Genomic DNA, 25,055 nt, shown 5'->3' with positions numbered 1-25,055 from the left:
TTGGGTCTGAGAGCCTACCCAAGGATCACCTAGGTCTGTAAGAAATTTCCAGCTTGATCAGAGTTGTATCTCCAGTCTACCCATATAATATCTCAATACAACAATTCCATTAGTAACCAGTATATTTCATGGTCCATAAATCAATAACCATAATTTTATTCCAGTGAAAACAAGGAAACCTGATAACACATTCCAGGTAACCCATGTAGTAATGGGAACACACTAGATGATCCAAGTATTTTTCAGAGGCATTTTGTAGTCATCAATATGGTGTGGGTGGTGTCGAAAACGGATGGTCGGATCGACGTGAATCGACTAAAAACCAACAAAAATCGAGTTAAAACCGACGATACTTCCAACTGAAATTAATGACGAACGACGACGATTCACGACGAAAGGTTTGATTGTTTTTGTTCATCGGTCGACAACGAACACGATGGTGGTTTCGGTTCGTCGATCGGAGGTTGGACGACGAGTAGATCGGAGTTGAAAGGAGAGGGAAACTGGGAATTTTCTACCGAAAAACATACGAGAATGGGTTTATAATTCTCCCAAAATAAAAATGGTTAAACTATGAGTTTAGCCACTGAATTCCTTGCACTTTATAAAATGGTCTGCCAACTTTGAAAAATTACAATTTAATCCTCAATTTCTTCCAAAATACCAATTAAAATCAATACTTTATATTTTCTTAAATTTTAGCCCCTAAATTGGGGTGTTACAAACACATAAACTTTGCATTATATCTTACTAAATTAGATAACCCCCAATTAATTAATTTTATCACAATGATAACAACGTCCAACTATAATAACAGTCCAAAGAAAACATTTCAACAATGACAATATGTGAACAAAGATTAGTAAGAAAACAATGAACATTTGGAGGGTATCAATGGAAATTATTAAAATTACTGAAATTTAAATTCTGTTAAAGAAATCTAATATAGAAAAAAAGAAGTAAATATGACTAAATAGTGGACTAACCTTTTATTTAGAATTAAAGTTCTTTTCATCAGTTGGACATTGTTAAAGTAGATGACTAAAATTTGTTCCTACATAAATATATAGCTTATAGAACTCTTTTAAGTACACTTGATTTGAGGGGTGGAACAAAGTTCTCCCGATTATGTCTCTTCTAGAGCATTTATGACTAATATATTTTTGTATGGATAGAACCAACATAACCTATGATTGGGAGGATTATATTTACTAAATTAAATTAAGATTAAGATTAAATTAATAAAATATATATTAATAAGAATAAAACATATAATTATATTAATATTTTTAATTTTCACAAATTAATATTTCAAATGTGATTTACTCGATAACATTAAAATTGTCAATTAATCTGATTGATAAAATTAAAAAATTAATGATTAGATTAAAATCCATGGGAGTGGAAACAGATGTAATTTACCCTAAAATTTATGCCATGGATAATGATGATGACTTGATGAGGTAATTGCCCCATAACATGAGCTATTCGAGAGAGTATAGTTTTAGGGTCAAACCCATATTCGTCTGCCACCACCTCAACGACATTCAACTACAGTTGTTGACCCACCACCACTGAAGTCTCATCCAACGCTTCATTTTCATTCAACTCCAATCCAAACACACAAGTAAAGATTTAATTCATATTTAGTTTTCATCCCTCCATCATACTCAAATGTAAAATTTAGTCCTTATACTTTAATTTAACATAATTTATTAATGATGAATGATTTTAATTTTATCATCTATACTTCTAACAAAGAGTACATGTCAACATGATGAATTAGAATGATTTTTTAAAGAAACAGTTATGACAATATTTTAATCTAAACATTTAATGTTGTTAAATATTTGAATTAATTAATGGCGTTACAAAATTAAAGGATTAATTATATTAAATTAAAATGAAGTGGTTAAATAATAAAATTTAATCATAATATAGGAATCAAAACAAAATTTGACCAAAGAAGTACTACAAGGAAAGAAAGAGGGACCTTTTCGTCTTTTGGATGAAATATAAGAGAGAGAGAGAGAGAGGGGAAATAAGAGAGTAACGTTCTGTTTTTGTTAAGTCCGTTTTTTCAGTTAAGAAAGCACTTGCATATAGTCAGAAGTATAATATCCGTATTATAATATTTTTAAAGGTCACATCGATGTAATATCGGCGTAACGCGATAAGAGAACCACATCATAATTATTGTGGTAAAAAATTATTACGTATTACCGCAACACACTATAAATTACACCGTAGCACCGCAATAAACTTTAAATTGTATAAAATATAAAATTAAATAGATGAATTATTTTAATTTAATTTTTAAAATTAGATTATAAATATATATCATTAATAATATCGTAATAGTTATGTTTAAAAATAATTACTTAAATTTAAATTAATTAAATTATTTATTAACATTATTTTAAAATTAAATTAATTTAAATTTAAATTAAATTTTTCTCATATCTTAAATTGTCGTGATTAATTTTAAATTAAATTTTTATATTAACATTAAGTATCATAATTATATGTTTATTTATTATTATATAAATTTTATATAAGATAAGAATTCACTTTATAATACGATAATAGTATATGTATTTTATCTAATCTATTTATTAAAAAATTTTATCATACAACATGTTTCCTACTAATGATGCATCTTATGATGCACATAATGTGATGTCTTCTTCACATAGAATAGAAAGGAATCAAAACCATGACAACGACAAAGATAAAAATGTTTTAAACCTGTCACGTCATTTATTTTAGTGGTGAACTGTAAGATATAGATTTTTTATATTTGTAGTTATGTATTTTTTTTTCTTTCTACGCTATGTAAAATGAACAATTTATGTTACAATTTAAAATTTGATATAATTTTTGTGATATTGTTTATATGTTATTCATTAACATTATAATTGTTATTACCCATTATCTAGTATAATAACACTTATATGGTTTATATTTGATTTTAATAAATTTTTATTTATGAAATTAAATTTTTATTTTTAAAATAAAATATTAAAAGAGTATATTAATATTAATATATTAAAAGATAACCGTAAAATATATAAACATAATATTTTAGACGTATCGTAATTTAAAAAAAAAAAATCACGTCCACACGATATTGGCAACACATTACGTATAGTTCGCAGCACCCTCAACCATAATTTGATATTATGCTTATAGTAAGAACACGAAGGACGAAGCAAGCATGAGTGTGGTGTCGGACCAAGAGATAGCAAGAGAGGTGGAGGCCCTTCTCCGGCAGTCGGACCCCACCGGCGCCACCACCTTGAACGGCGTCGTTCAGCAGCTGGAGGCCAAGCTTGGGCTCGACCTCTCCCATAAAGCTGGCTTCATCAGGGACCATATCAGCTCCCTCCTCAGCTCACACCAAACTCTTAACAACTTCCAGGGATCATTTTACCCTCCAACACTACCCTCGCCAACAATTTCCTCCCCATTTTGCCCTCCAAAATCACTCTCATTTCCCTTCCCATGACCTCAGCTTCCGCCAACACCCTCAGTCATACTCGCATTCTCCAGTTACGGCTCAACCACCGCCGCAGGTTCAGCCGCAGCCGGTTGTCGAGAAAGTCAAGTCTTCTCTGAAAATGCCGCCACTGTTGCCATCCCAGAAGTGGCTAAAGAAAGGTTTGTCCCTTTCTTCACTACTTTTGCAAGCATTTTGAGGATACGTGTGTAAGAAATGAGATCCATTTGAGGGCTGGTTAGGCCCTTTTTGAACGTTTGGTGCAACAGAAGTTAGGGGTTTCATGCCTGAGTGTTTAGACTTTTAAAGTTAGGATTTTATTGTAATTTTCCCTTGTAGAGAAGTAGAGATTTAGGGTTCATTTTAACGTTTCACAAAATACCATTTCTGGTTTGGTTGAAAATGTGAATGGCATCTATTTTCTTTAACAAGTGATAAGTTAATCTGCAAGCATGCATTGCCTATGCGACTATGCAAGTATATTCGTGTTCTTATTCGCTTTATTGTCAGCTTTACTAATATTTTATGCAACGTGAATTCATGATTGGAATCCGAGTGTTGGTCCTCGATATTTTATCAGCACAAATCACAGTTATCAGTTTCAACAATGATTCAAGTGTTTGTCTGTGTTATAATGTTATTGCAGTGCTCCAGCTGGAACCAAAAGAAGAGGCGGACCAGGTGGTCTGAACAAAGTTTGTAGGGTTTCGCCAGCGCTTCAAGTGGTTGTTGGTGAGCCAGCTTTGCCTAGGACTGAGGTTGGTTTCCCTGATTACCCGTGATTGCAGTTTGTTCCCCTCTCCCCTCTAAAGAAACTTTTCATGCATGGATTTTGCTGCTTAAAAATCTGTTCTCTTCTTGATTTAGATTGTGAAGCAGCTGTGGGAATATATAAGGAAGAACAGCCTCCAAGATCCAAGCAACAAGAGAAAAATAATCTGTGATGATGCATTGCGCTTGGTGTTTGAGACAGACTGCACCTACATGTTCAAGATGAATAAGCTACTAGCAAAACATATTACCGCATTTGAGCCTTCAAGTACGTGTTTGATGAATTATGTTGCCTTATATGTTTGTTGACGAGTTGGATCTGATGTTTTTATCATTTCAATTATAATCTTGCTAATCATTTCAGAGGAGTCGAGCCAAACTAAACAAGTGCAAGTCGATTCCACTAAAACCGAAAGTGTTGAACCAAGTGCCAGCCCTTTCATAATATCTGAAGCTCTTTCCAAGTTTTTGGATGCTGGAGGACGAGAGATGCTAGCAACCGAGGCAGAAAGACGTGTATGGGAGTACATAAAGGTCAATCATTTGGAGGTGAGGGTTGGCAACTTAAAATGCTGTCATGTTCTCAGGTTTTTCTGCTGTTAATGTGATCTGCTTTTCTTCTATGGTTTCAGGATCCTGTAAATCCAATGGTGGTACTCTGCAATGATAAGCTTTGCGAGCTTCTTGGATGCGAAAGCATATCTGTGATGGGGATACACGATTCGTTTCTACATCATCATCTATTTAAGCATTCCTGAGATCCGGTCGCGTCGAAAGGTTAGCACAAACGCTTGAATAAGTTTGTTCTTATACCTGCAAAATTTGCATGAATTTATCTGTCAATAGGTTTCTAAGTGAGGCGCTGTTGCCGCTAATCGTTCTATCTCGCTATTTGCAGGGAGCATGGGAGCTTGGTCATCTCTGTTATCTATGATGGTGGAACAAATAGTTAAGACCTTTTATCCATTATTTATTTATTTATTTATTGTTTGTGCATTGAATTGCTTAGAAGCCTTACACTAGTTGCTTGTTTATGGTAAAGAATGAAAATGTAGTAGCATAGGTCCATGGCATTGGCAATGATATATTTTGTAGTTATGCTGCCAGCCATTAGCTTGGATGTAGGTGTACTTGTTCATGTTGTTCAAAAACAGACCCATCTTTCCGATGCTAACTACAAAATAAACCGAAGAAGAAACGTTTGCATCTAGCTATATAGATAGGAGGGTTATATTGTCGATAGCTGTTTCTTAAACAGAGTAATCGAACGAGAAGAAAAAGAGGCTATCTAATACATTGAGAAAAGCAGAATGGTAGCTATAAACAACAGAGAAAGAACTGCACTTATGACCTTCTTTTTCCAGGCTTTGGATGACACCCCCGAGCATATATTGTCCATTATGTTCGTCAAGTATCCGATTATTTTCTGCACACAGATGCATTAGAAGATAGGTTGATTCCATTAGTTTAAATGTCGAAGAAAACTTGTAGATCACTTACTAGCCTGAATGGTTCCAGATGAAGGAGTGGTTCCATGAACATCTCGACATTCCTGGTCGTTAATCGCAGGATATTATTTTCATAAATACATATGAAGAATGAAAAATCTCTTGTTGCATGTGGTGATGCTTTCATTACCTTATCATCACTTTTCCATGGTAGACATGGCAAGTATAGAAGCTGAAACCTTTTCCCAGTGGCACATTAGCATTATTCCACTCTGTAACATATAATATCAGAGATCTTTCTTAAGGGACATTGAACTTCTTATGACTCGACCTAGCATGTGCATTGGTACCTGGAGTCCAAAGTTAAGACCATAATTTATTGAAATTTAATGTTGTGAAGGAAGGGCAAACCTAATCTCCAATGGATGCCAACAACCATCCCTTCATTCAGTGTTGGTTGCACCACAAATTCAATGTGATTTCCCATATACTTTATCAAAGAAGTGAAGAATTCAATCACTTGCTGCCAACATGAAAGAACCAATCAATCATAAACATATTCCTGACCATCCATTATCAAAATGAATTCAATGACTGGGAACCAAATGCTTGCTTGTTACCTTTTTCCCTTGTAAAGGTCGGAAACACGAGAAGAAATTGCAGATGCATTGGCATTCGTCATCGATGATATCGGATAGCTCGTGTACGTTTCGGTTCTTGATCGCCGAGTAAAGCTTGAGAACCGTTTCCAAGGCTCCTTGCGAATCCTCCTCTCCCGAACCGGAACCCTTGGCAACCGGTGGCACTAGAGTCGATAGGCCTCGTTGCTTCCGTGAAGGGTAAGTTACCGGAACCAAAGACTGCTTCAAATATGATGAATGAAAATTGCTGTAAATACAAGTTATTCCACCATGAATTTTATGGAGGGAAGGTCTATGCTGAAATGGTTTTGAGTTAATTCTTGTGCGTTGGTATAGGGCTAGAGGGGCAGCAAATGTGGCTGAACTCATCCTCAAGGTTTGATCAATGGATGCTAAATTAAAGCTCAAACATGAAAACGAAATGGAGTTTGTTTTTATGATATATATATATCTAAAAGAGGAAAGAAAAAAAGTTGTATGATACAGAAAAGAAAAGAATGAGACTAACAGCAATTGCAAGTTAAGGATCTTCCTTGCATGGAAATTCCTGGGACTCATTACTGTTGCTATTGCACATCATTTAGAAAGTCGTGAAATTGAACGTTTTCAAGTACAATTGATTTCGATTTAATTAGTTATTACATTAAAAAAATGAAAATGAAAACCGAACCGAATAGAATGCTAACTATTCCGATCAATTTATTGGTTTCTAAATTTTTAAATGAATTTTATTAAGTTCTTATGTATAAATTTTAAGGTATATGATTTATTTTTTTAACTTTTATAAATTAGAGTGATTAAATTCAAAAGGCTTTATTCATTATTTCCTCCTAAAGAATACACTTTTCTCATTTTCACCGTATATTATTTTTTCAATTTGCCCACTAGACTATCATTTTGTTGCATTTCGCTCCAAAAATTATCAGCATTTTTTTATTTTAGGTTAAATTGAGATGAAAATGATAATTTAGGGGTAAATTAAAAAAGAAAATAATATATGGTGTAAATTGAAGGAAGTGTATAATTTGAGTGAAAACTTTGAATTAAGCCAATTCAAAACTAGATCTTTATTTAACAACTTCAACTAGCTTTTTGCCTATAATAAATAGAAGTACAGCACCATCGAGGGTAAGGAGACACAGCAATACGACACTGGTAACAAAACCAAAATCATTGTTTTAGACCAAAGATCAAAGTAGGACTCAACGATGGCGGAAGATCTGGTTCTCGACACGGCGATCAGAGATTGGGTACTGATACCTCTTTCAGTGGTAATGGTCCTCATCGGCATCCTCCGCTACTTCGTCGCCAAGCTCATGCGCTCTTTTCAAGTCCCCGATCATAAGATCGTCAAAGAAGGGCACGTCTCTCAGAACAACTCTATTTTTCATTTTTTTATTTTTATTTCGACAGGATTAATAATAAGTACCGGATTCACTTATTCTCGAGTTTCTATTTTGCAGACAAGTAATTGTTAGGGCTCGGAATTTACGAGCTGCTGCAAATTTCATCCCTCCGAAGTCTTTTCGCCCCCGTAGGGTTTATTTCAGCAATGAGGTTTGTTTTTCATCTTCCTTTAGAATTTCTGTTATCAAAATTTATTCTATAATTGTTTATTTTCTAAATTTGTGCTTATTTCTTCCTTTTTAAAGCTTTGTTTAACTGTTAGCTGATTATGTGATTAAGTATCAGATATTGTAATCAGGCTTCGATGAGTTTAGTTTCTTTTTAGAAGCAAATTGCAATTACTCTAGAAACTGTGAATTTCTGCTAATTTTAAGCTTAATTGAGTGTTAAGAGTCTGGTTATACATATATTTGTCTCAGAAAAGGAGAAAATTGAAGTATCGCATGTTGTAATCAGGCTTATGTCAGTTTAGTTTTTGTTTAGGAAGAAAATTACTATTAATCAAGAAGTTGCGAAATGGAGCTAATATTAAGGTTAAATTGAAATAGTGCATTTATGTAAATGTTTGTCTTAGAAAGAGAGAAGATTAAAGTATCACAAGTTGCAATCAAGCTTTGGTCAGTTTAGATTCTGTTTAGGAAGAAAACTGCAATTGATCAAGAAGGTGTGAATTTGAGCTAATATTAAGCTTAAGAGAGTGTCTAAAGTTGGGTTAAATTGATTAAAATGATCCATTTATGTATATATTTGTCACAGAAAAGAAGAAATTTAATGGAATTTATATTGCACTTTGTAGGAAAATGGACTACTGTTTGTCCCCAAGGGCCAGGCTCAAAATGCTCAAGCGCAAATGTTCTCTGACCCTAACATGGCTATGGACATGATGAAGAAAAACCTCTCTATGATTATACCTCAGGTATTTTATGGTTCTTAGAACTTTAGTGTTCATATGCTTTGGTTTGGTTGGTCATGTCCTGGAATTGACTGCTTTGTGTAAACTGTTGTTACTGCCAGACTCTCACTTTCGCCTGGGTCAACTTTTTCTTCTCTGGATTTGTTGCAGGTCTGATTCTTTATTACTGTTTTACTTCCAAGATTTCTGAGTATTTTTCCTTTTAATTCTACAATCAAGATTGAATTTACATTTGTATTTATGAAATTGAATATCATGCATCTGAGGTTCTGAATTTGCAAAAATATACCCTTTTCTATTAGATTGGATCTGTTTTATTTTTCACTCTTTATCATGGACGCAATCTTTTGTTTTATTGGAATCAAAATTCTCTTATCTGATCTTGTTACTGTTATTTACTGATGTTATTTCACTATCAGTAAACTGTAATGTGATTCCTCTTCTATTTTTCTGTGTTCATATCTTGCAGCCAAAATACCCTTCCCATTAACTCAGAGGTTCAGATCGATGTTGCAGAATGGAATTGACCTTAGCACAGTTGATGTTAGCTATGTCAGTAGCCGCTCATGGTATTGACTTTTTCTCTCTGAGCTCTTCTATTTCCTGGAGACTTTATTGGCTTACTACTACCATTTATTCACAAATTCTTTCACTTCAAGGTACTTCCTCAATTTGTTTGGTTTGAGGGGTTTATTTAGTCTGATCCTGGGAGAAGAAAATGGTTAGTATTGGATCACGAACTTCCTGTCATGTACTTTTATTTTAGATTTTGTTCTGCACTTTCTCTGGTTGTTGTATTCAGTATCTATCTGTAGAGTTTCATCTGTAAATTATGATTTCTTTTTGGCAGCAATGGATGATACACAGCGAATGATGCAGATGAGTGGGTTTGGCTTTGATCCATCAAAGGTATTAAATCAATTTGATCTCCATCGAGTGTTGCAGGCTGAAGAAGTCTTGCAGGCTTAATTTAGTTCAACATGGTCTTATATTCCTCTACCTTTTCTTTGCCTCTTTAACATAGATCATTAAGTAGCTTGGCAATTAGAAAATTTTTAGAATGGGAAAATGGATATTCAATTCCCACAGCAATAGACCAATACTGCCCCTGCAGAACCACTATTGCTATTGTGCTGCCACAATCTTTTTGTTCTTGTAATGTCCATGCAACTTGGGATGCCAGACTCATATATCTTCATCATATTCGCATCGATGTCTGTTCTTTCTTTGCAAATTTGTATCATTTTCTTTTTGAGGCATTTTATCACTAAGGGCTTAGTTTTTCTTCATAACTTAGAAACCTCCCGTGCTTTTGGCTTCATGATATTTACCTGTTGAAAATCGTTGGGGTAGGATTTCGGCTGATGCTTTTCCTCTCCCTCAACTTTTCGTGTTCCCCTTCCCTTTTTTGCTTTGCTATCACGTCAAAATCAATTAAAAAATGAAGAATTACGTGGAACTTTAGTTTGATGAAAGATAAACTCAACTATTATTTTCGGAAGGCATCTTGAGAAGAGTTTCCAGTGAAACAAACTTTTCTTGTTTCTCAGCTTCTAGAAGCGAAGATTCATCTATGAATTGGGAATTTCCATTTCTTAACATAGATTTCCCCCTAATCCTTTGATTTTCTTCATTCTTGGCAGAGCCTGGCTTCCGAGAAAGATGGCCTTGACATAGTCCAACATGAATGGGCACTCCCTAAATTCGAGCATCGAGCTGAAGCAGTGTTGAAAAAGCTCGTCAGATGAACATTAGGAGTGGAATCAGCAGCTCTCCAAAGGGGTTGGTTTGATAGAAGTATTCATCATACGAGCTCGCCAAGTGTAAAAGAGGAAACACATTTAGAAACAAGTGTAGGCTTTAGTTAATGTTCCAGTTCTACGAGAAGCAAGAAGAAACGTGTCACCTTCCTAATTTTTTGCTCTTAGTAATTTTATGTTGGATCTTGGGCCGGCCTGCCGGCTATCCCGATCGGTTCTAATTTCTTTGCCTCATCACAAGGTTTTAAAATTGAATAACTCTTATTTACATACATTCTGATTGTTACCTTCTGCTAGGTGGAATTCCGAGTCTATTTTACCTTAACGAATGTAAAATAAAGCAATGTAACTTGTGCTTTACATAAAAGAGTCCAATTTCAGTCCCATTAACTCCGAGCCTGGATTCACACACAGTATTGGGCTAGACATTTTCATGTCTTGGGGTTGGGTTGGTTGAGGATAATAATTTAGGTGGTTGATTTGATAAAAAGAATAGTTTAAATTCCAAGACAAAAAAGATAATAATGCAAGGGTTTCTCAAATATAAACAATCTGGACATCGAGGGTTAAAGAAAGGAGACATCAATTTCACTCCCAAATCGTGTCTGCGTGCTGAATTACAAGGAAGTGGGCGGGCAGACTTGGATGTATCACCATCACTCACGTCTTCATCCCCTTGCCATAGGAAGTTTCATCGGCTCCTTGTATTTCACAGCAGAGCCTGTACCGGCTACGAAATTGGATGCTTCCCCCAAGGTTTTTGGAAGTTTACCATTGGTTCAAATTTGTTCAGAGTATTGATATCATTTGCAAACACATGTAATTGATTTAAAATATAACGATAGTGTTATTATAATACTAAACGTACAAAGAGTTCTAAAATGTGCGAATCCATTATGTATGTATGTATGTATGTGTATAATATTAAATACTTGTTTTTTCTCTCTGGCTTATTGAAAACTCACAGCGCAGCGCAGGCATCTTGCACATCTCTCAAAATGTTTTATCATTAATGATATACTCTTTTGACATTTTTCAACTATTTTACATTATTATAATTCATCAATCATTGCATGCCCTAAATTGTGGTTTAAGATGATTATGAGTCGGTTCAAATTTAATTTTTGATAGATTTAAAACTCGGATATTCTATCTTTATTTTCATCTAATTTATCATTTTCTTTTAAAATTTGAAATTCAATCTAAAATTTATAATAAAAATTAATATTTAATTTTATCTAATTCAACGTAAATATAAGAAAAATACTATACCTCAAATCAAATAAGATTCTAATAAAATGGCAATCCCTAGTATGATTACCCTGAAGTAACATCTAGAATGCAAGATTATCTTTGGAAATAACATTACTGAAATGTAACATTACATGATACATGACTGGGAATGTTACATTACTGTGTTTGGTTTGTTTGGTAAGAATGTAAGATTACAGTATTTGGTTGAAGGAATAAGATATTACTGGAATATATATTTTACAAAATTATCATTGTTCTATATGTTTTAACAAGTGGAATTCTAAATATTTAAATAAAAATATTTATATAAAAAAACATCGAAAATATATCACTTTATTATTCTAAATTTATATACTTTATAATAAAATTTATATATATATATTTTATAAAATTTAAAAGATAAATGGGTAGAATAAAAGAGTAAATATATCATGTATTATTTTAATTATAAATAATATTAATTTTTACATTATTTATCTAAAAATATATTAAAATTTTACATCAACATTTAACTAAATAAGCATATGAAAATTTTAATAGATGAACCATTTTACTCCTACCAAAATGTAGGATGATGATCACTTATGGTTTTTTGTTCTTTCTTCCCGGGTTCACGCCAAGATGTGGAAGTCATGGTAACAGGAGATCGGTGTGCATTCTATAGTTGCAGGTTTCTAGGGTGGCATGTACTTATCTACTCATCGATAAATCGAATCCGAATATCCAATATTTTTATTTGATTCCAAATAACATAGCATTTCAATGGTTCATGACTAACATAACATTTGCATGACCAACTAGATTATAAATTATTGAATCGAAGATGATTACTATTGCGGAAGGCGGCTATCGGATAGAGCAAAATCGCAACTGATAATTTGAGAAAATAAAAATGAAGATAAAAGAGACACAAAATTTACGTGGAAAACCCCTAAAAAATTTAGAGTAAAAACCACGGGCAACGGTAGAAGAATTTCACTATGAGAAAATAGGAATTACAACCTCTCTCGATCTACCAAGGAGAAAACAATGATAATTCTCTCTTGATAAAAAGGAGAAAACAACTCTCAAGAAACTCTCTAAATTCTCTCTAGTATTGGAAGAAAGCTAGAATGCTTTGGGATGGTTTTGAAGCTAAATGGGCTAGGGTATTTATAGCTAAATCTTAAGGACTTAATCTTGTAAATACCCTAAAGTTTAGTGATTAAATTTTTTAATTATACCTTACTAAAATCAACCAAAGTTGGCTGCCCACTTAGACTAAATTAGCAGCCGGCTGCTGCCACAATTATTGACAATCTCCCACTTGAAGATTTGATTAGAACAATAATATCTTCACACCATTCTTTCTACCTTGTACCATCATGTTGCTTACGTCTCTGACAGACCACAAGAGGATCGACACCAGGTAAATTTATCAGCGTTGATCACCTTCGTCATGAAATCTGCTATGTTGTCTTTGGTATGGATGTTCTGCATATCTATCGTTCCTTCTTCCACCTTTTCACGAATGAAATGGTACTGAACTCGTATGTGCTTTGTTCTTGAATGAAATGATGAATTCCTTGCTAGATGCAAGGTGCTTTGACTGTCACAAAACAGAGAAACATGCTCTTGATTGTGCCCAAGCTCCTCCAATAGTATCTTCAACCAAATTACTTCTTTACTGGCTTGTGTAGCTGCTACATATTCTACCTCTGTTGTGGATGTAGCCACAATTGACTGTAATTTTGAAACCCAACTTACAGCTCCACCAACAACTTTGAACACATATCCTGTAGTAGATTTGCTTTTATCCAAATCCCCTGCATAGTCAGAATCTACATACCCATTGATTAGTAAGTTTGATCCTCCATAACATAATGTAACATTTGAGGTCCCTTTGATGTATCTCAGGATCCTCTTTACTATATTCCAATGCTCTTTGCCTGGATTCGCCATGTATCGACTAACCACTCCCACTGCTTGTGAAATGTCTGGTCTTGTGCATATCATAGCGAACATTAAACTTCCCACTGCTGATGCATACGGTACTCGAGACATCTCCATCCTCTCTTCTTCACCGCTAGGACTCATACTGGAGGATAATTTGAAGTTAATAGGAAGAGGGGTAGAAATTGGCTTACAATCTTGCATGCTAAATCGTGACAAGATTTTCTTCAAGTAATTCTTTTGTGAAAGCCAAATCTTCCTATTACTTCTGTCTCGGTGAATTTGCATCCCTATAATCTTGTTTGTCGATCCCAATTCCTTCATTTCAAATTCCCTAGCCAGTTGTGCCTTCAATTCTTCAATATGATCTTTGTTGGGTCCTGCAACCAACATGTCATCCACATACAACAGCAATATAACAAAATCGTTATCACCAGACCTCTTGAAATAAGCACAAGGGTCTGCATTAAGTCTGTTGTATCCAAGGCACATAATGAAGGAATCAAATCTCTTATACCAACACCTCGGTACCTGCTTTAGACCGTACAAAGATTTGTTCAACCTGCAAACCAAGTTCTTCTTTTTGTCTTCTTCAAAACCTTCAAGTTGGAGCATATAAATCTCTTCTTCAAGATTTCCATGAAGAAAAGCTGTTTTAACATCTAGTTGCTCTAGATGTAAGTTCAATGTAGCACACATTGCCAAAACTACAAGAACTGTTGTTAGTCGAACCACAGGAGAAAATATTTCATTGAAATCAATACCTTCCTTTTGAGCATATCCTTTGACCACCAGTCTTGCACGATAACTCTCAACTTGATCATCACCATTTCGCTTGATTTTGAAGACCCATTTGTTACCAATTGGCTTCCTTCCTTGTGGTAGTGGCACAAGGTCCCATGTATTATTTTTATGAAGGGCTTCAATTTCTTCTTGCATCGTCATCATCCACAGTGAAGCATCTGAGTTGTTTATTGCCTCCTGGTATGTTGATGGCTCACCATTCTCTGTTAAAAGGCAGTATGCAATATTACCTTCTATAACATAATCTGAGTGCCAATTGGGTCGTCTTCTCACACAATCTGATTGACGAGTTGTTAGAACTTTAGAACTCTCTGGTTCTTGTTCATCATGTGTTGGTTCTGCTTCATAAGAATCTCCTTGTTCATCCTCCTTTTCCACATGTATCTGTGTAGTCTCTGGCTTTTCAACGCTATCATCGTCTTCTTTTCTTTGTAGTTTATCTTCTACAAAGATAACATCCCTGCTAATGATCACTTTACGGGCAGTGGGATCCTACAAGCGATACCCCTTTACACCATCAGCATACCCCAAGAATTTGCATTTCTTGGATTTTGGATCCAACTTTGAGATTTCTTGGGAGTTTTACATCACGTACACAATACTTCCAAATACATGGAGGCTTGAATAATCAGCTGGTTTACCAGTCCACATCTCCATTGGTGTCTTCAGCTCTATTGCAGTTGATGGAGATCGATTCACCAAATAACAGGCGGTATTGACTGCTTCTGCCCAGAATGATTTTTCTAGATCTGCATCCCTCAACATTTCTCTTGTTCTTTCTAACAAGGTTATGTTCATCCGCTTTGCCACTCCATTTTGTTGAGGAGTGTTCGTCACTGTGAACTGTCTTTTGATGCCTTCTTTCCTGCAAAAGTCATCAAATTCTTCGCTTGTGTATTCTCCTCCATTATCTGTTCTGAAACACTTGATCTTATTTCCATAATCAAGTTCCACCCGCGCTTTGAAGTTTTTGAAAGTGGAAAACACATCTGACTTCTTCTTAATAGGGTACACCCAACATCTCCTGGAGTAGTCATCAATAAATAAGACAAAGTATTTTGCTCCGCCTAGGGATATAACTGGTGCTTGCCATACGTCAGAGTGAACCAATTCTAGAACACTTTTGCCTCTAGAATTTGATGTGTTGAATTTCAACCGGTGCTGCTTACTTGTTATGCAATGCTCACACAAAGGAAGTGATACCTTTGTTAAGCCTGGAAGTAGCTTTTGCTCCACAAGGACTTTCATTCCTTGTTCTGACATGTGTCCAAGTTTCTGATTCCATAGCATTGTCGAATCTGAACTACATGAGGCAACAGAGGCTTCTGCTTCTACCAAAGTCTCTCCCTTCAGCATGTACAAGTTTGCAGCTATCTTTTCGCCTTTCAGCACCACAAGCGCTCCACGGAACACCTTCATGATTCCTTTCCGTGTTTCAATCTTGCTTGCATTATTATCCAACAATCCGTAGGATAATAAATTTTTCTTAAGGCCTTTCACTTGCTGCACATCTCGAACAACTTTAATTGTTCCATCATATATCTTCAATTTGATGGTTCCCACGCCAATGATTTCTAAGGCATAATCATTGCAACTATACACAGATCTTCCTGAGACTGGTTCATAATGATGGAACCATTCTCTTCTTGAGGTCATGTGATATGTTGCTCCCGAATCAATGAGCCATATATCTGCATATCTCTTTCTACCTTCCACGGTGGTGGACGCTTCACAACATAGAGCATCTCCATCATCTGAAGTGTTTGCGGTATTTCCTTGTGGATTGGAGTTTTTATTTAGACTCCACAATCCTCTTCAAGTGACCATTCTTTCCACATGGTAGCACTTTAAATTCTTGCTCCTCGACTTCGATCTACCATGTTTATGACTGCTGCTTTGGCCACGTTCTGTTGATCTCCCTCTCTCGTTGTCAACGCTTCTGTGTTGCAGATTTATTGTCTGTCTTCCTTGTTCTTGCGCCGATTTTTCTTGTAGGACAGCAAACGTCATCGAAGACTAGGGGTGACATTACTGTTTTTCAAGTTGATGATGAGTTGATCATACGAATCGGTAGACTTGAAGTAGAAGTTCAGCACGTTCTTGTTCTCCTATTTTACAGCTTAAGGATGTAAGCTGAGAAAATAAGGTGTTCAGTGTATTTAAGTGCTCCGTCACTAAAGTAGATTATGACATACGGAGAGTGTACAATTTCCTCTTAAGGAAAATTTTATCATGCAACGATGTGGCCTCGTACAATTTGGTGAGATAATCCCATATCTCCTTAGTTGTCTTCTTCTCCTCGATGCTTGACAATACTTCATCTGTTAATGCTAGATGAAAGTTTGGCATAGCATTTCCGTCCATCTCATTCCATTTGTTGTCATATGCGAACTCCACCGGCCTTTCATTTATAGCCGCTAGACACCCGTCTTTCCTCAGGATGACCTTCATCTTCAATTTCCATAGTGAGAAATTTCTCCCATTAAATTTTTCAATATCAAATTTCGTTGCCATAGCTTCTATTACGGATAGCTCCCACTATTTCACTATCGTGAATAGTTCTCTGGAACCTTCAAAGAATGGGTAATATCTTATTACTTTCTTATGTTGGAGGATCCACCTTTTGGTGGCAACCACAAAGACAATAAGCAGATATTACACACTCTAATCTAGCTCGGATACCAATTGTTGCGGAAGGCGGCTATCGGATAGAGCAAAATCGCAACTGATAATTTGAGAAAATAAAAATGAAGATAAAAGAGACACAAAATTTACGTGGAAAACCCCTAAAAAATTTAGGGTAAAAACCACGGGCAACGGTAGAAGAATTTCACTATGAGAAAATAGGAATTACAACCTCTCTCGATCTACCAAGGAGAAACAATGATAATTCTCTCTGATAAAAAGGAGAAAATAACTCTCAAGAAACTCTCTAAATTCTCTCTAATATTGGAAGAAAGCTAGAATGCTTTGGGATGGTTTTGAAGCTAAATGGGCTAGGGTATTTATAGCTAAATCTTAAGGACTTAATCTTGTAAATATCCTAAAGTTTAGTTATTAAATTTTGTAATTATACCTTACTAAAATCAACCAAAGTTGGCTGCCCACTTAGACTAAATTAGCAGCCGGTTGCTGCCACAATTATTAACAATTACATGAACCAACTGAAAACCAAAATGATTTAACATTATCAATCAAAAGCCTTAGGGTTTAGACACTTGATTTAGTCGAGTAAAGCAAAGTCAAGAGAGATCCAACTGTTCAATCACACCCTTAATTTTCCCAATCTGCACCCAGCCACCGACTCTTTTTTCAGCATATGTTATCTTTCATGAAATTTTAGTAGCGATTTTTTTTACAGCATAAGTTTAAGTCAACAGTTAATGTGTTGGCACTCAATACACAATAATCAAGTTCCTAAGTAGGGAATGTGTTGAGTTAATCGATCGATGAAATCGGCCAAGAGGGGGGTGAATTGGCAATAAAAATTTTGGTGGAAGCTTTTGCAAAAATTGAAAGTAATTGCACAGCGATTTACAGTGGTTCGACTTTATCAACCAAAGTCTACGTCCACTACCTTAGCTATCCACACTAAGGATTTTCCAACAAATTCACTAATTTGTTCTTTCTTTTGAGGCCAAAGAGATAACTTTACAACTCCCTCAAGAATTATACCCCAATTCTTGAGAACACTATTTCTCAAAGAGAAGATTACAAATTTCGCAAACTTACAAGAAAACCTCACAAGGTAAGATGTTTGCATAATTCTAGAACAAATAAAGAACACTCGAGAATAAATATAATTAAGCACAATAAGTGTTCTTGAAAGAAAAATGAATATTGAATGAAAAATAGGCTTGAAATGCTCAAACTTGAGGTTTGATGCTTTCTCTTTGATTTTCTCTTAATTCTAGTTGCTTGATGTTTCTTATTATTGATCAATGGCTTCTAAGCTTGCTTAAATACACCTTGAATCACTTCTGAACGTTGGGGATCATTAATGAAGTTATTGGAGCCGTTTAAGTGTGAAAACAATTAATATTTATCCTTGGAGCGTAGGGGAATCGGTACCCCCTCATGAGGAATCGGTTCCCTAAGTGTAAAATTCAAATATTCGACTGTTGAACAGTGGGTGGAATCGATACCCCCTGGGGGGAAACGGTTCCCTCCGAGCACATTGTTATTTCTCGGAGCAAAACCATTCAGGGGGGAATCGGTACCCCCTTGGGGGGAATCAGTTCCCTCTGGACAAACTGTAATTTTTGGCTTTGAAACTGTTCGAAATACTTTGTAAAATTGTTTTGAAATTATTTTAAGATTAAAACTTAATTTTACACTTTAGTAAGGATTTAAAATGAACTTTGAAATACTTTGAGTAATATTTTGATATTCGATTTAATATATCGAATTTGCTTAGAAAAATCATTTCCAAAATTAAAATTCTTTTAATTTAATTTGTTATATTGAAACATCAAAATGTTTTCAACAGAATGTGACTTGGGCCTTGGCCACCACACATTGCAATACTCCTGTAGTCAAAACAAGCAGCTTCTCTGGTCTGGACTGGAACCAAGTTTTGTAATATTAAATACAAAAATAGTTCGATTCAGTCCGACAAAATGAAAAGTATTTACTTTGAAGTTCCATGGAAGCTTATTGAGCACAACTTGACGATGTGGTTGAAGAGTGGTAAGATTGGTAGCCATTTGAACAAGACAATATAGTTCCCCGTTAACCATCTCATTATCTTCCTCACCTGCTCAACCAAAAAAATGGTGAATGGCGGTTAATAAGGCTCAACTTTATTCTTCAAAAGCCATCCACACTGTGTTGTTCACTCAAGATGGAGCAAAACAAAAGTTAATGTCTAATCTATAATTTTAGATTATTAGTTAGGGCATGTACCAGCATGATGCATTCTTCTGTACTATGAGGTTGTCTAAAATTTGGGTAGTAGAAATGCCATCATGCATCTGATATGAATGTATGCGAACCGATTAAACCCATATAACAGTTCAGTCAATGGATACTACCAGATTGAACTTAAGTTACCGATAGCTACTTGGTTCATAACCACAAAGAAAATAAGATATGTTCATAGCCTAAACAACCAATATGATAAGACCAATTTATAATAACCTATGGAGATAAACACTAAACAATTTCACAAAATGAGAATTACATAAACTAAATGCTAGAGACAAAATCTAATTTCAAAAGATAACTAATTAAAAGGTAAGGACCCCAACAGCCTATAGCTTCATCACTCTTACCATCTGCATGTACCCACCGTGTTCCCTACTCTCATGCCCTAAAAACCATAAACATCCTACTTGCTCGTAACTTTAGATTATAAATTATTGATAATCTTAAATGTTGGTCTGATATTTCCTTTTTTTGCTGACTAACTGTAGTTTCCCTTTTCCCTCTAAATCTCTCATCTCTGTATTTCCTATCATTCTTCAACATTACTCCAAACAGTATAGAACTCAAAATGAAGCAAAACAAGCACATAGCGTAGCTGGAAAACTATTTTGGATGAAAGTCAATCCCCAAGACTGATGTGGCAGTTCAGAAAGGCCAAGTGTATGGAATGTGCAACAACATTCTCAAGAAGTTCAAAAAGATAACCAAGTAAATTTTAGTTTGATAAGTTCAATAAGATTAAATTCAAGTAGATGTAAATCATAGGCTGCTAGCAAAGAAGGAAAAAAGGGTACATCTAATAAACTCAAAGAGAAAGGACATGGATGCTTCTTGCATCAAGGAAAAGTATATGGAAATGTGGATAGAAAAACATGTAAAACATAGTGGAGATTCACACTCTATCCAAAAGCATATGTAAGAACTTGCAACTTCAAATTTGAATTAGAAAAGGACATGTTCTACATTCAGATTCCATCATATTCTTTCGTAGAAGTTCAGAAAAAGAACCTATTTCTGTTAAGTAATTACATTGAAGAATATCAACTAAATTTCTGTGTTTATGCCTTATCAATAACTTATTATTCGCAATAGTATAGACAGTTCAAGTTAGACCCAACTTCAATGTAAAATATTTCCAGTCCCGTAACTTCAACAGTTTATTAATTGGATTATTTACGCAGAAAAGGAAAAAGAATCCACATTCTAAGCTCAACACTAAAACGTTCCAAACGCCTAAACAACATACGAAAAGCAAGAAGCTTAGCTGAGAAAGCATGAAATTGTGTACTTTGTGGACAGGAAAATGAATAAAGCAATGTAACATTATGAAGCAAAGTTAGAGAAAGTAAGAGTTTCATGTGGTTTCTGGATCCTCACGACGGAACTAGTACTCACAGTAAGCTCAAATCAAAATCATAAAGGTCGAATTTAGGAGAAGTTGCTGAAACTAGACTACTAGGAAAAGAATCAAACGTAGGGGAAAAGAATCAAACACAAAATAAGAGGTTGAAAAAAGCAATAAATAGGAATCAAATGCAACATCGGTGTCCATTCAAGAGGTTTTCGTTAACAGAAACAAAAGCACAGAATATAGAAACCAAGTAACATTACTTGGAAAATAAAAGAAAGGGAGTGGAGGAGAAATCTTACCAGGAAAAATTCTCAACAAAGGAAACTGGACAGAAGTGAGGTCACGGGGAGAAAAAGAGAAGAAAAGATATTTTAGCCCAAACGCCCAGGAATAAATAAAAACCTATGTAGTATGTGGGAATAACATTCTCAATAAAAAAAAGTAAAAAACGTTACTGTTGGCAATAGGATAATACCCTCAAATAGGAATATTTCTCATCCAAATGTGGGTATGACAATCTGAAAAAAAAAAAATCTACCAGAAAACAAGAATTCCATAATCCAAATGCCCATAGAGTTTATGATATCCACGTTGCATTCTAATGGACTATCCATAAGGCACTAATCCCTATAACGTCTCAATTAGTCCTTTTTTCAATCTTCTTTCTCTTTTGGTCTAATCAGTTTTTTTAATCCTTATACTATACTGAAATTTACAATTTAACTATTTATTTTAATTTAACTTTGATTAGTAATTTCAAATTTGATAACATCCCTAATTGTTGACGTTGAAGTGATGATGTAAAGTTTTATATTGTTATCCAATCATATGACTAACATGATGACACATAAAATCTAATCAGTCATATTCAATCAATAAAAATTTTGTATGTCAATTGAGTTTCCTTTTTCCAAATAACTATTTATGATATTGTCAATTTAGACTGATCAATAACATTATATAGAAAATCAAGTTTTACCAAATTAAACTAAAGTGATTAATCCTTATATTTCAATATAGTTAAATAATCATTACATTTATCGGACTATTACAAAATGATCATTGTAAAGTTATAGCAATTGTAAAAGTTAGATAAATTTAATGATCATTTTGTAATTTTTAAAATTTAATAGTCAAAACAATTATTTGACCATAGTTCAATGGCCTCTAATATATTTTACCTCAATTTCCAAGAGTGTAAAAATCTAACTTGTTCTCAAACTTCCCTCAACCCCGAGCTTTCATATATAAAAACAAGCTCACTGAGCCTCCCAGGCTCCCACCCTTTTCCACCTCCATTTGTTGAGCTAATCCCAACTTGGCCAATCTTCTCCATTGAAGCAAAAATGGCATACGATGACCCCAAAACCCCATTTTTACCCATCAGTGACCCAATCCATCAATCACCAACAGCGCCACCCCTTTCCCTCAAATCCTTTCTCACACCCCACACTTTCTATTTGCTTTTGGGTCCCCTTTTGAGTGCTGTCATCTGCCTGTGCGTCACCCTCGATGGCCCCGTGAGTAGCCGGAACATGTTGGCGGTCACGGCGTGGGTGTTCTCATGGTGGCTAACCGAGGCCGTGCCGATGCCCATCACCTCCATAGCACCTCTCTTTTTGTTCCTCTCTTCAGTATTGCTTCGGCCGATAGAGTTGCGCGGTCTTATATGGACGATGTCATCACTTTGCTACTCGGGAGCTTCATGCTTGTTCTTGCTGTTGAACGCTAGAACGGTTCATAGAAGGTTGGCCTTGAATGTAAGTTACTCTTTCGATATCCATCACTGAACTATATGCATATATGCGTGTATGCATTACAGATCAAAATATAAGGATTAAATTCTAATTTCAAGAGTAGTACGAGAACCAAAATTAAAATTTGACCAAAAAGTTTCAGATTCCGATACCAATAGTAATGTCATCCTTTTAACTAAATTAACCATGTTTGGTGGCATTTGCAGATAACTTTGCGGTTCTGTGGGGAGCCAGTGAACCCACCACTCATCTTGCTCGGCATCTGTGCCACCACGGCCTTTGTCAGCATGTGGATGCACAACGTGGCGTGCGTGGTCATGATGATGCCCGTGGCCACCAGGATCCTACAGCGCCTTCCCGCCACCCGCTCCACCCCTGACCTTGCCGCCGGCAAATTCTGTAAGGCCATGGTTCTCGGCGTCACGCATGCCGCCCCATAGGAGGAATGGGCACCCTCACGGGTACAGGTGTTAACCTGATACTGGTGGCCAACTGGCCATATGGAAGAGTGAGTTCCCAGAAGTTCAGTCTATCGATTTCAACTTTCAATACGTGGTTCCTTTTCGGTTTCCCCTTGGCTCTGTTGTTTTTCTTTGCCTTGTGGGCCATTCTTTGTTTGTTGTATTTGTCTAAGGGGTCCACCATGGCACTTGTTGGCTCAGTTTCAAATCGCGGTCGCGTTTTCGATTATTTCGGGTTTATCATGATTGCGATTCTCGCGGGCGTTATTGCGGCAGTCGCATGTGCTATTACGGGTGTAACAGGTAACTCGAACGACGAAACCGCTATATTACGGACGAAATCGCGGTAGGAACGTTTTTTGAAACCATGGCTGGCTGCATGGACAAATCCCACCTCAACACAGAATTGGAGATGTTGGGTAAGCTCACCTGCTTTCCTTTTTAGCAATTCCCCTGTTTAATATTGCATCAGGCGTCCCTAAAAATAACATAAATTACTGTTGGGACCGATTTAGAATTTCAACGGTAGTTTGAGGATATCTGTTGGGAATTAACCCATACACCTTTTTCATGCTGATCTTGATCAAGTTTTGTATTTGGTGTGAATACTGAACAGGTCCAATGGCATTTGCTGAGAAGATGGTTTTATCTGTCTTTGGGGTTGGTCCTTGAAAACTTCTATTTTTTTCTATCTAATCATTGATGATGGTCTTTAAAACCATTATTAACTAAAGGTAAAATGCAGTTGATGATAGCTTTGTGGATGACCAGAAGCATAACAGCCGACATTCCAGGATGGGGAGCTCTCTTCCATGGCCGTGCAGGCGATGGAACTGTCAGTGTGAGTAATAAAAAAACTTTAGAAATCAAATTTCATCCAATAATCGTTCTTCTGGTTCGAGGCCTACGATGTTTGGAAGTCGATTATATTCAAATTCGAGTTAGATTAACCCCTAAACAAGGGTAAAGCTCTTCCAATGAAATTCAAACCATGCATGCAGGTAATGGTGGCTACCCTTTTGATCATAATCCCAAACGCGAAGCAAAAAGGAGAGGAACTGATGGACTGGAACGAATGCAAGAAGCTACCATGGAACATAATATTGTTACTAGGTGCCGGTTTTGCTCTAGCCGACGGCGTGCAATCTAGCGGACTCGCCGACTATGTTATTTGAAACCCTGTATTTCCTTGAACGCGTCCCGTATCTCATTATCGCACCCGCGGTGTGTCTGATATGTGCGGTGATTACCGAGTTCATAACGTCGAATGATGCGGCGGCGACTCTTATGGTTCCGTTGTTGGGTCAAATGGCACGGACCATGAACGTGCACCCCTGATGCTTATGGTTCCGTGTGCTATTGGGTCCGTGTGATATTGGGTCACAATTGGCCTTTATGCTTCCGACTGGGACACCGACTATGTTATTTGAAACCTGTATTTCCTTGAACGCGTCCCGTATCTCATTATCGCACCCGCGGTGTGTCTGATATGTGCGGTGATTACCGAGTTCATAACGGAGATGATGCGGCGGCGACTCTTATGGGTTCCGTTGTTGGGTCAAATGGCACGGACCATGAACGTGCACCCCTGATGCTTATGGTTCCGTGTGCTATTGGGTCCGTGTGATATTGGGTCACAATTGGCCTTTATGCTTCCGACTGGGACACCTCCAAATATAGTTGGATTCAACACCGGGCATATTGATATCTTTGACATGATGGAGATCGGGTTGTTGCTTAAGATTGCAGGGACTGCAATTTTATCCTTGCTAATGCCTACTCTAGGTACACTAGTATATTTTTCCTTGCCATGGATGTAAGGTTGATTATGGATGGGGGAATTATGGTTTTGGTCCCTATATTTTATTCAAATTTGAAATTCAGTTCCTATACTTTATTTTGACGTTGTTTGATTAGCTGCACATATTCCTGATTTTTTTTTAATTGGCAGGTGCTTATGTTTTTGGGACAATAGGAGGAATTGATTAGCTGCAAATGCTAGACCATGTGGGATATACGGTGTTGTTTGCTTAATTATATATATATATATATATATATATATATATATATGCCGTATTATTAACTTAGCCTTCGAAGTATATTTGATTTTTCATGTTGCATTGCGCCTTCA

The 25,055-nt window shown here is 35.9% G+C and overlaps 3 protein-coding genes, 1 long non-coding RNA gene and 1 pseudogene across 5 annotated transcripts; 3 read left to right on the top strand and 2 right to left on the bottom strand.

Annotated features, from left to right (window-relative positions):
* Window positions 1-902: 902 nt before the first annotated feature.
* LOC120156262 lies at window positions 903-23,773 on the bottom strand. The gene is made up of 3 exons (XR_005519048.1): window positions 23,654-23,773; window positions 15,025-15,030; window positions 903-913 (listed from the first exon to the last, which is right to left on the bottom strand). It is a non-coding gene; the product is annotated as an uncharacterized LOC120156262 (long non-coding RNA).
* Window positions 4,018-5,458, top strand: LOC120156260 (upstream activation factor subunit UAF30-like). 2 transcript variants are annotated; one of them, XM_039167650.1, is made up of 5 exons: window positions 4,018-4,257; window positions 4,367-4,538; window positions 4,635-4,819; window positions 4,903-5,047; window positions 5,169-5,458. In XM_039167650.1, the coding sequence occupies exons 2-4, from the start codon at window positions 4,484-4,486 to the stop codon at window positions 5,026-5,028; spliced, it is 366 nt and encodes a 121-aa protein (XP_039023581.1). In that variant the 5' UTR covers window positions 4,018-4,257; window positions 4,367-4,483; the 3' UTR covers window positions 5,029-5,047; window positions 5,169-5,458. The 2 variants fall into 2 exon arrangements, with proteins under 2 accessions (XP_039023581.1, XP_039023580.1); XM_039167649.1 differs by having other exon boundaries at window positions 5,166-5,458.
* Window positions 5,479-6,835, bottom strand: LOC120156258. Its single transcript, XM_039167647.1, has 5 exons — window positions 6,339-6,835; window positions 6,130-6,241; window positions 5,909-5,990; window positions 5,771-5,822; window positions 5,479-5,696 (listed from the first exon to the last, which is right to left on the bottom strand). The coding sequence occupies exons 1-5, from the start codon at window positions 6,726-6,728 to the stop codon at window positions 5,559-5,561; spliced, it is 774 nt and encodes a 257-aa protein (XP_039023578.1). The 5' UTR covers window positions 6,729-6,835; the 3' UTR covers window positions 5,479-5,558.
* On the top strand, window positions 7,568-10,624 carry LOC120156259 (ER membrane protein complex subunit 3-like). The gene is made up of 8 exons (XM_039167648.1): window positions 7,568-7,719; window positions 7,823-7,916; window positions 8,563-8,682; window positions 8,781-8,829; window positions 9,149-9,248; window positions 9,339-9,400; window positions 9,530-9,588; window positions 10,323-10,624. The coding sequence occupies exons 1-8, from the start codon at window positions 7,568-7,570 to the stop codon at window positions 10,425-10,427; spliced, it is 741 nt and encodes a 246-aa protein (XP_039023579.1). The 3' UTR covers window positions 10,428-10,624.
* On the top strand, window positions 22,005-24,948 carry LOC120156261 (annotated as a pseudogene).
* Window positions 24,949-25,055: the final 107 nt, after the last annotated feature.

The sequence above is a fragment of the Hibiscus syriacus genome, unplaced genomic scaffold (genome assembly GCF_006381635.1).
Source record: "Hibiscus syriacus cultivar Baekdansim isolate YM2019G1 unplaced genomic scaffold, ASM638163v2 tig00111213_pilon, whole genome shotgun sequence".
NCBI classification, from domain to species: domain Eukaryota; kingdom Viridiplantae; phylum Streptophyta; class Magnoliopsida; order Malvales; family Malvaceae; genus Hibiscus; species Hibiscus syriacus.
This window is presented reverse-complemented; position numbering and strand designations above follow the sequence as displayed.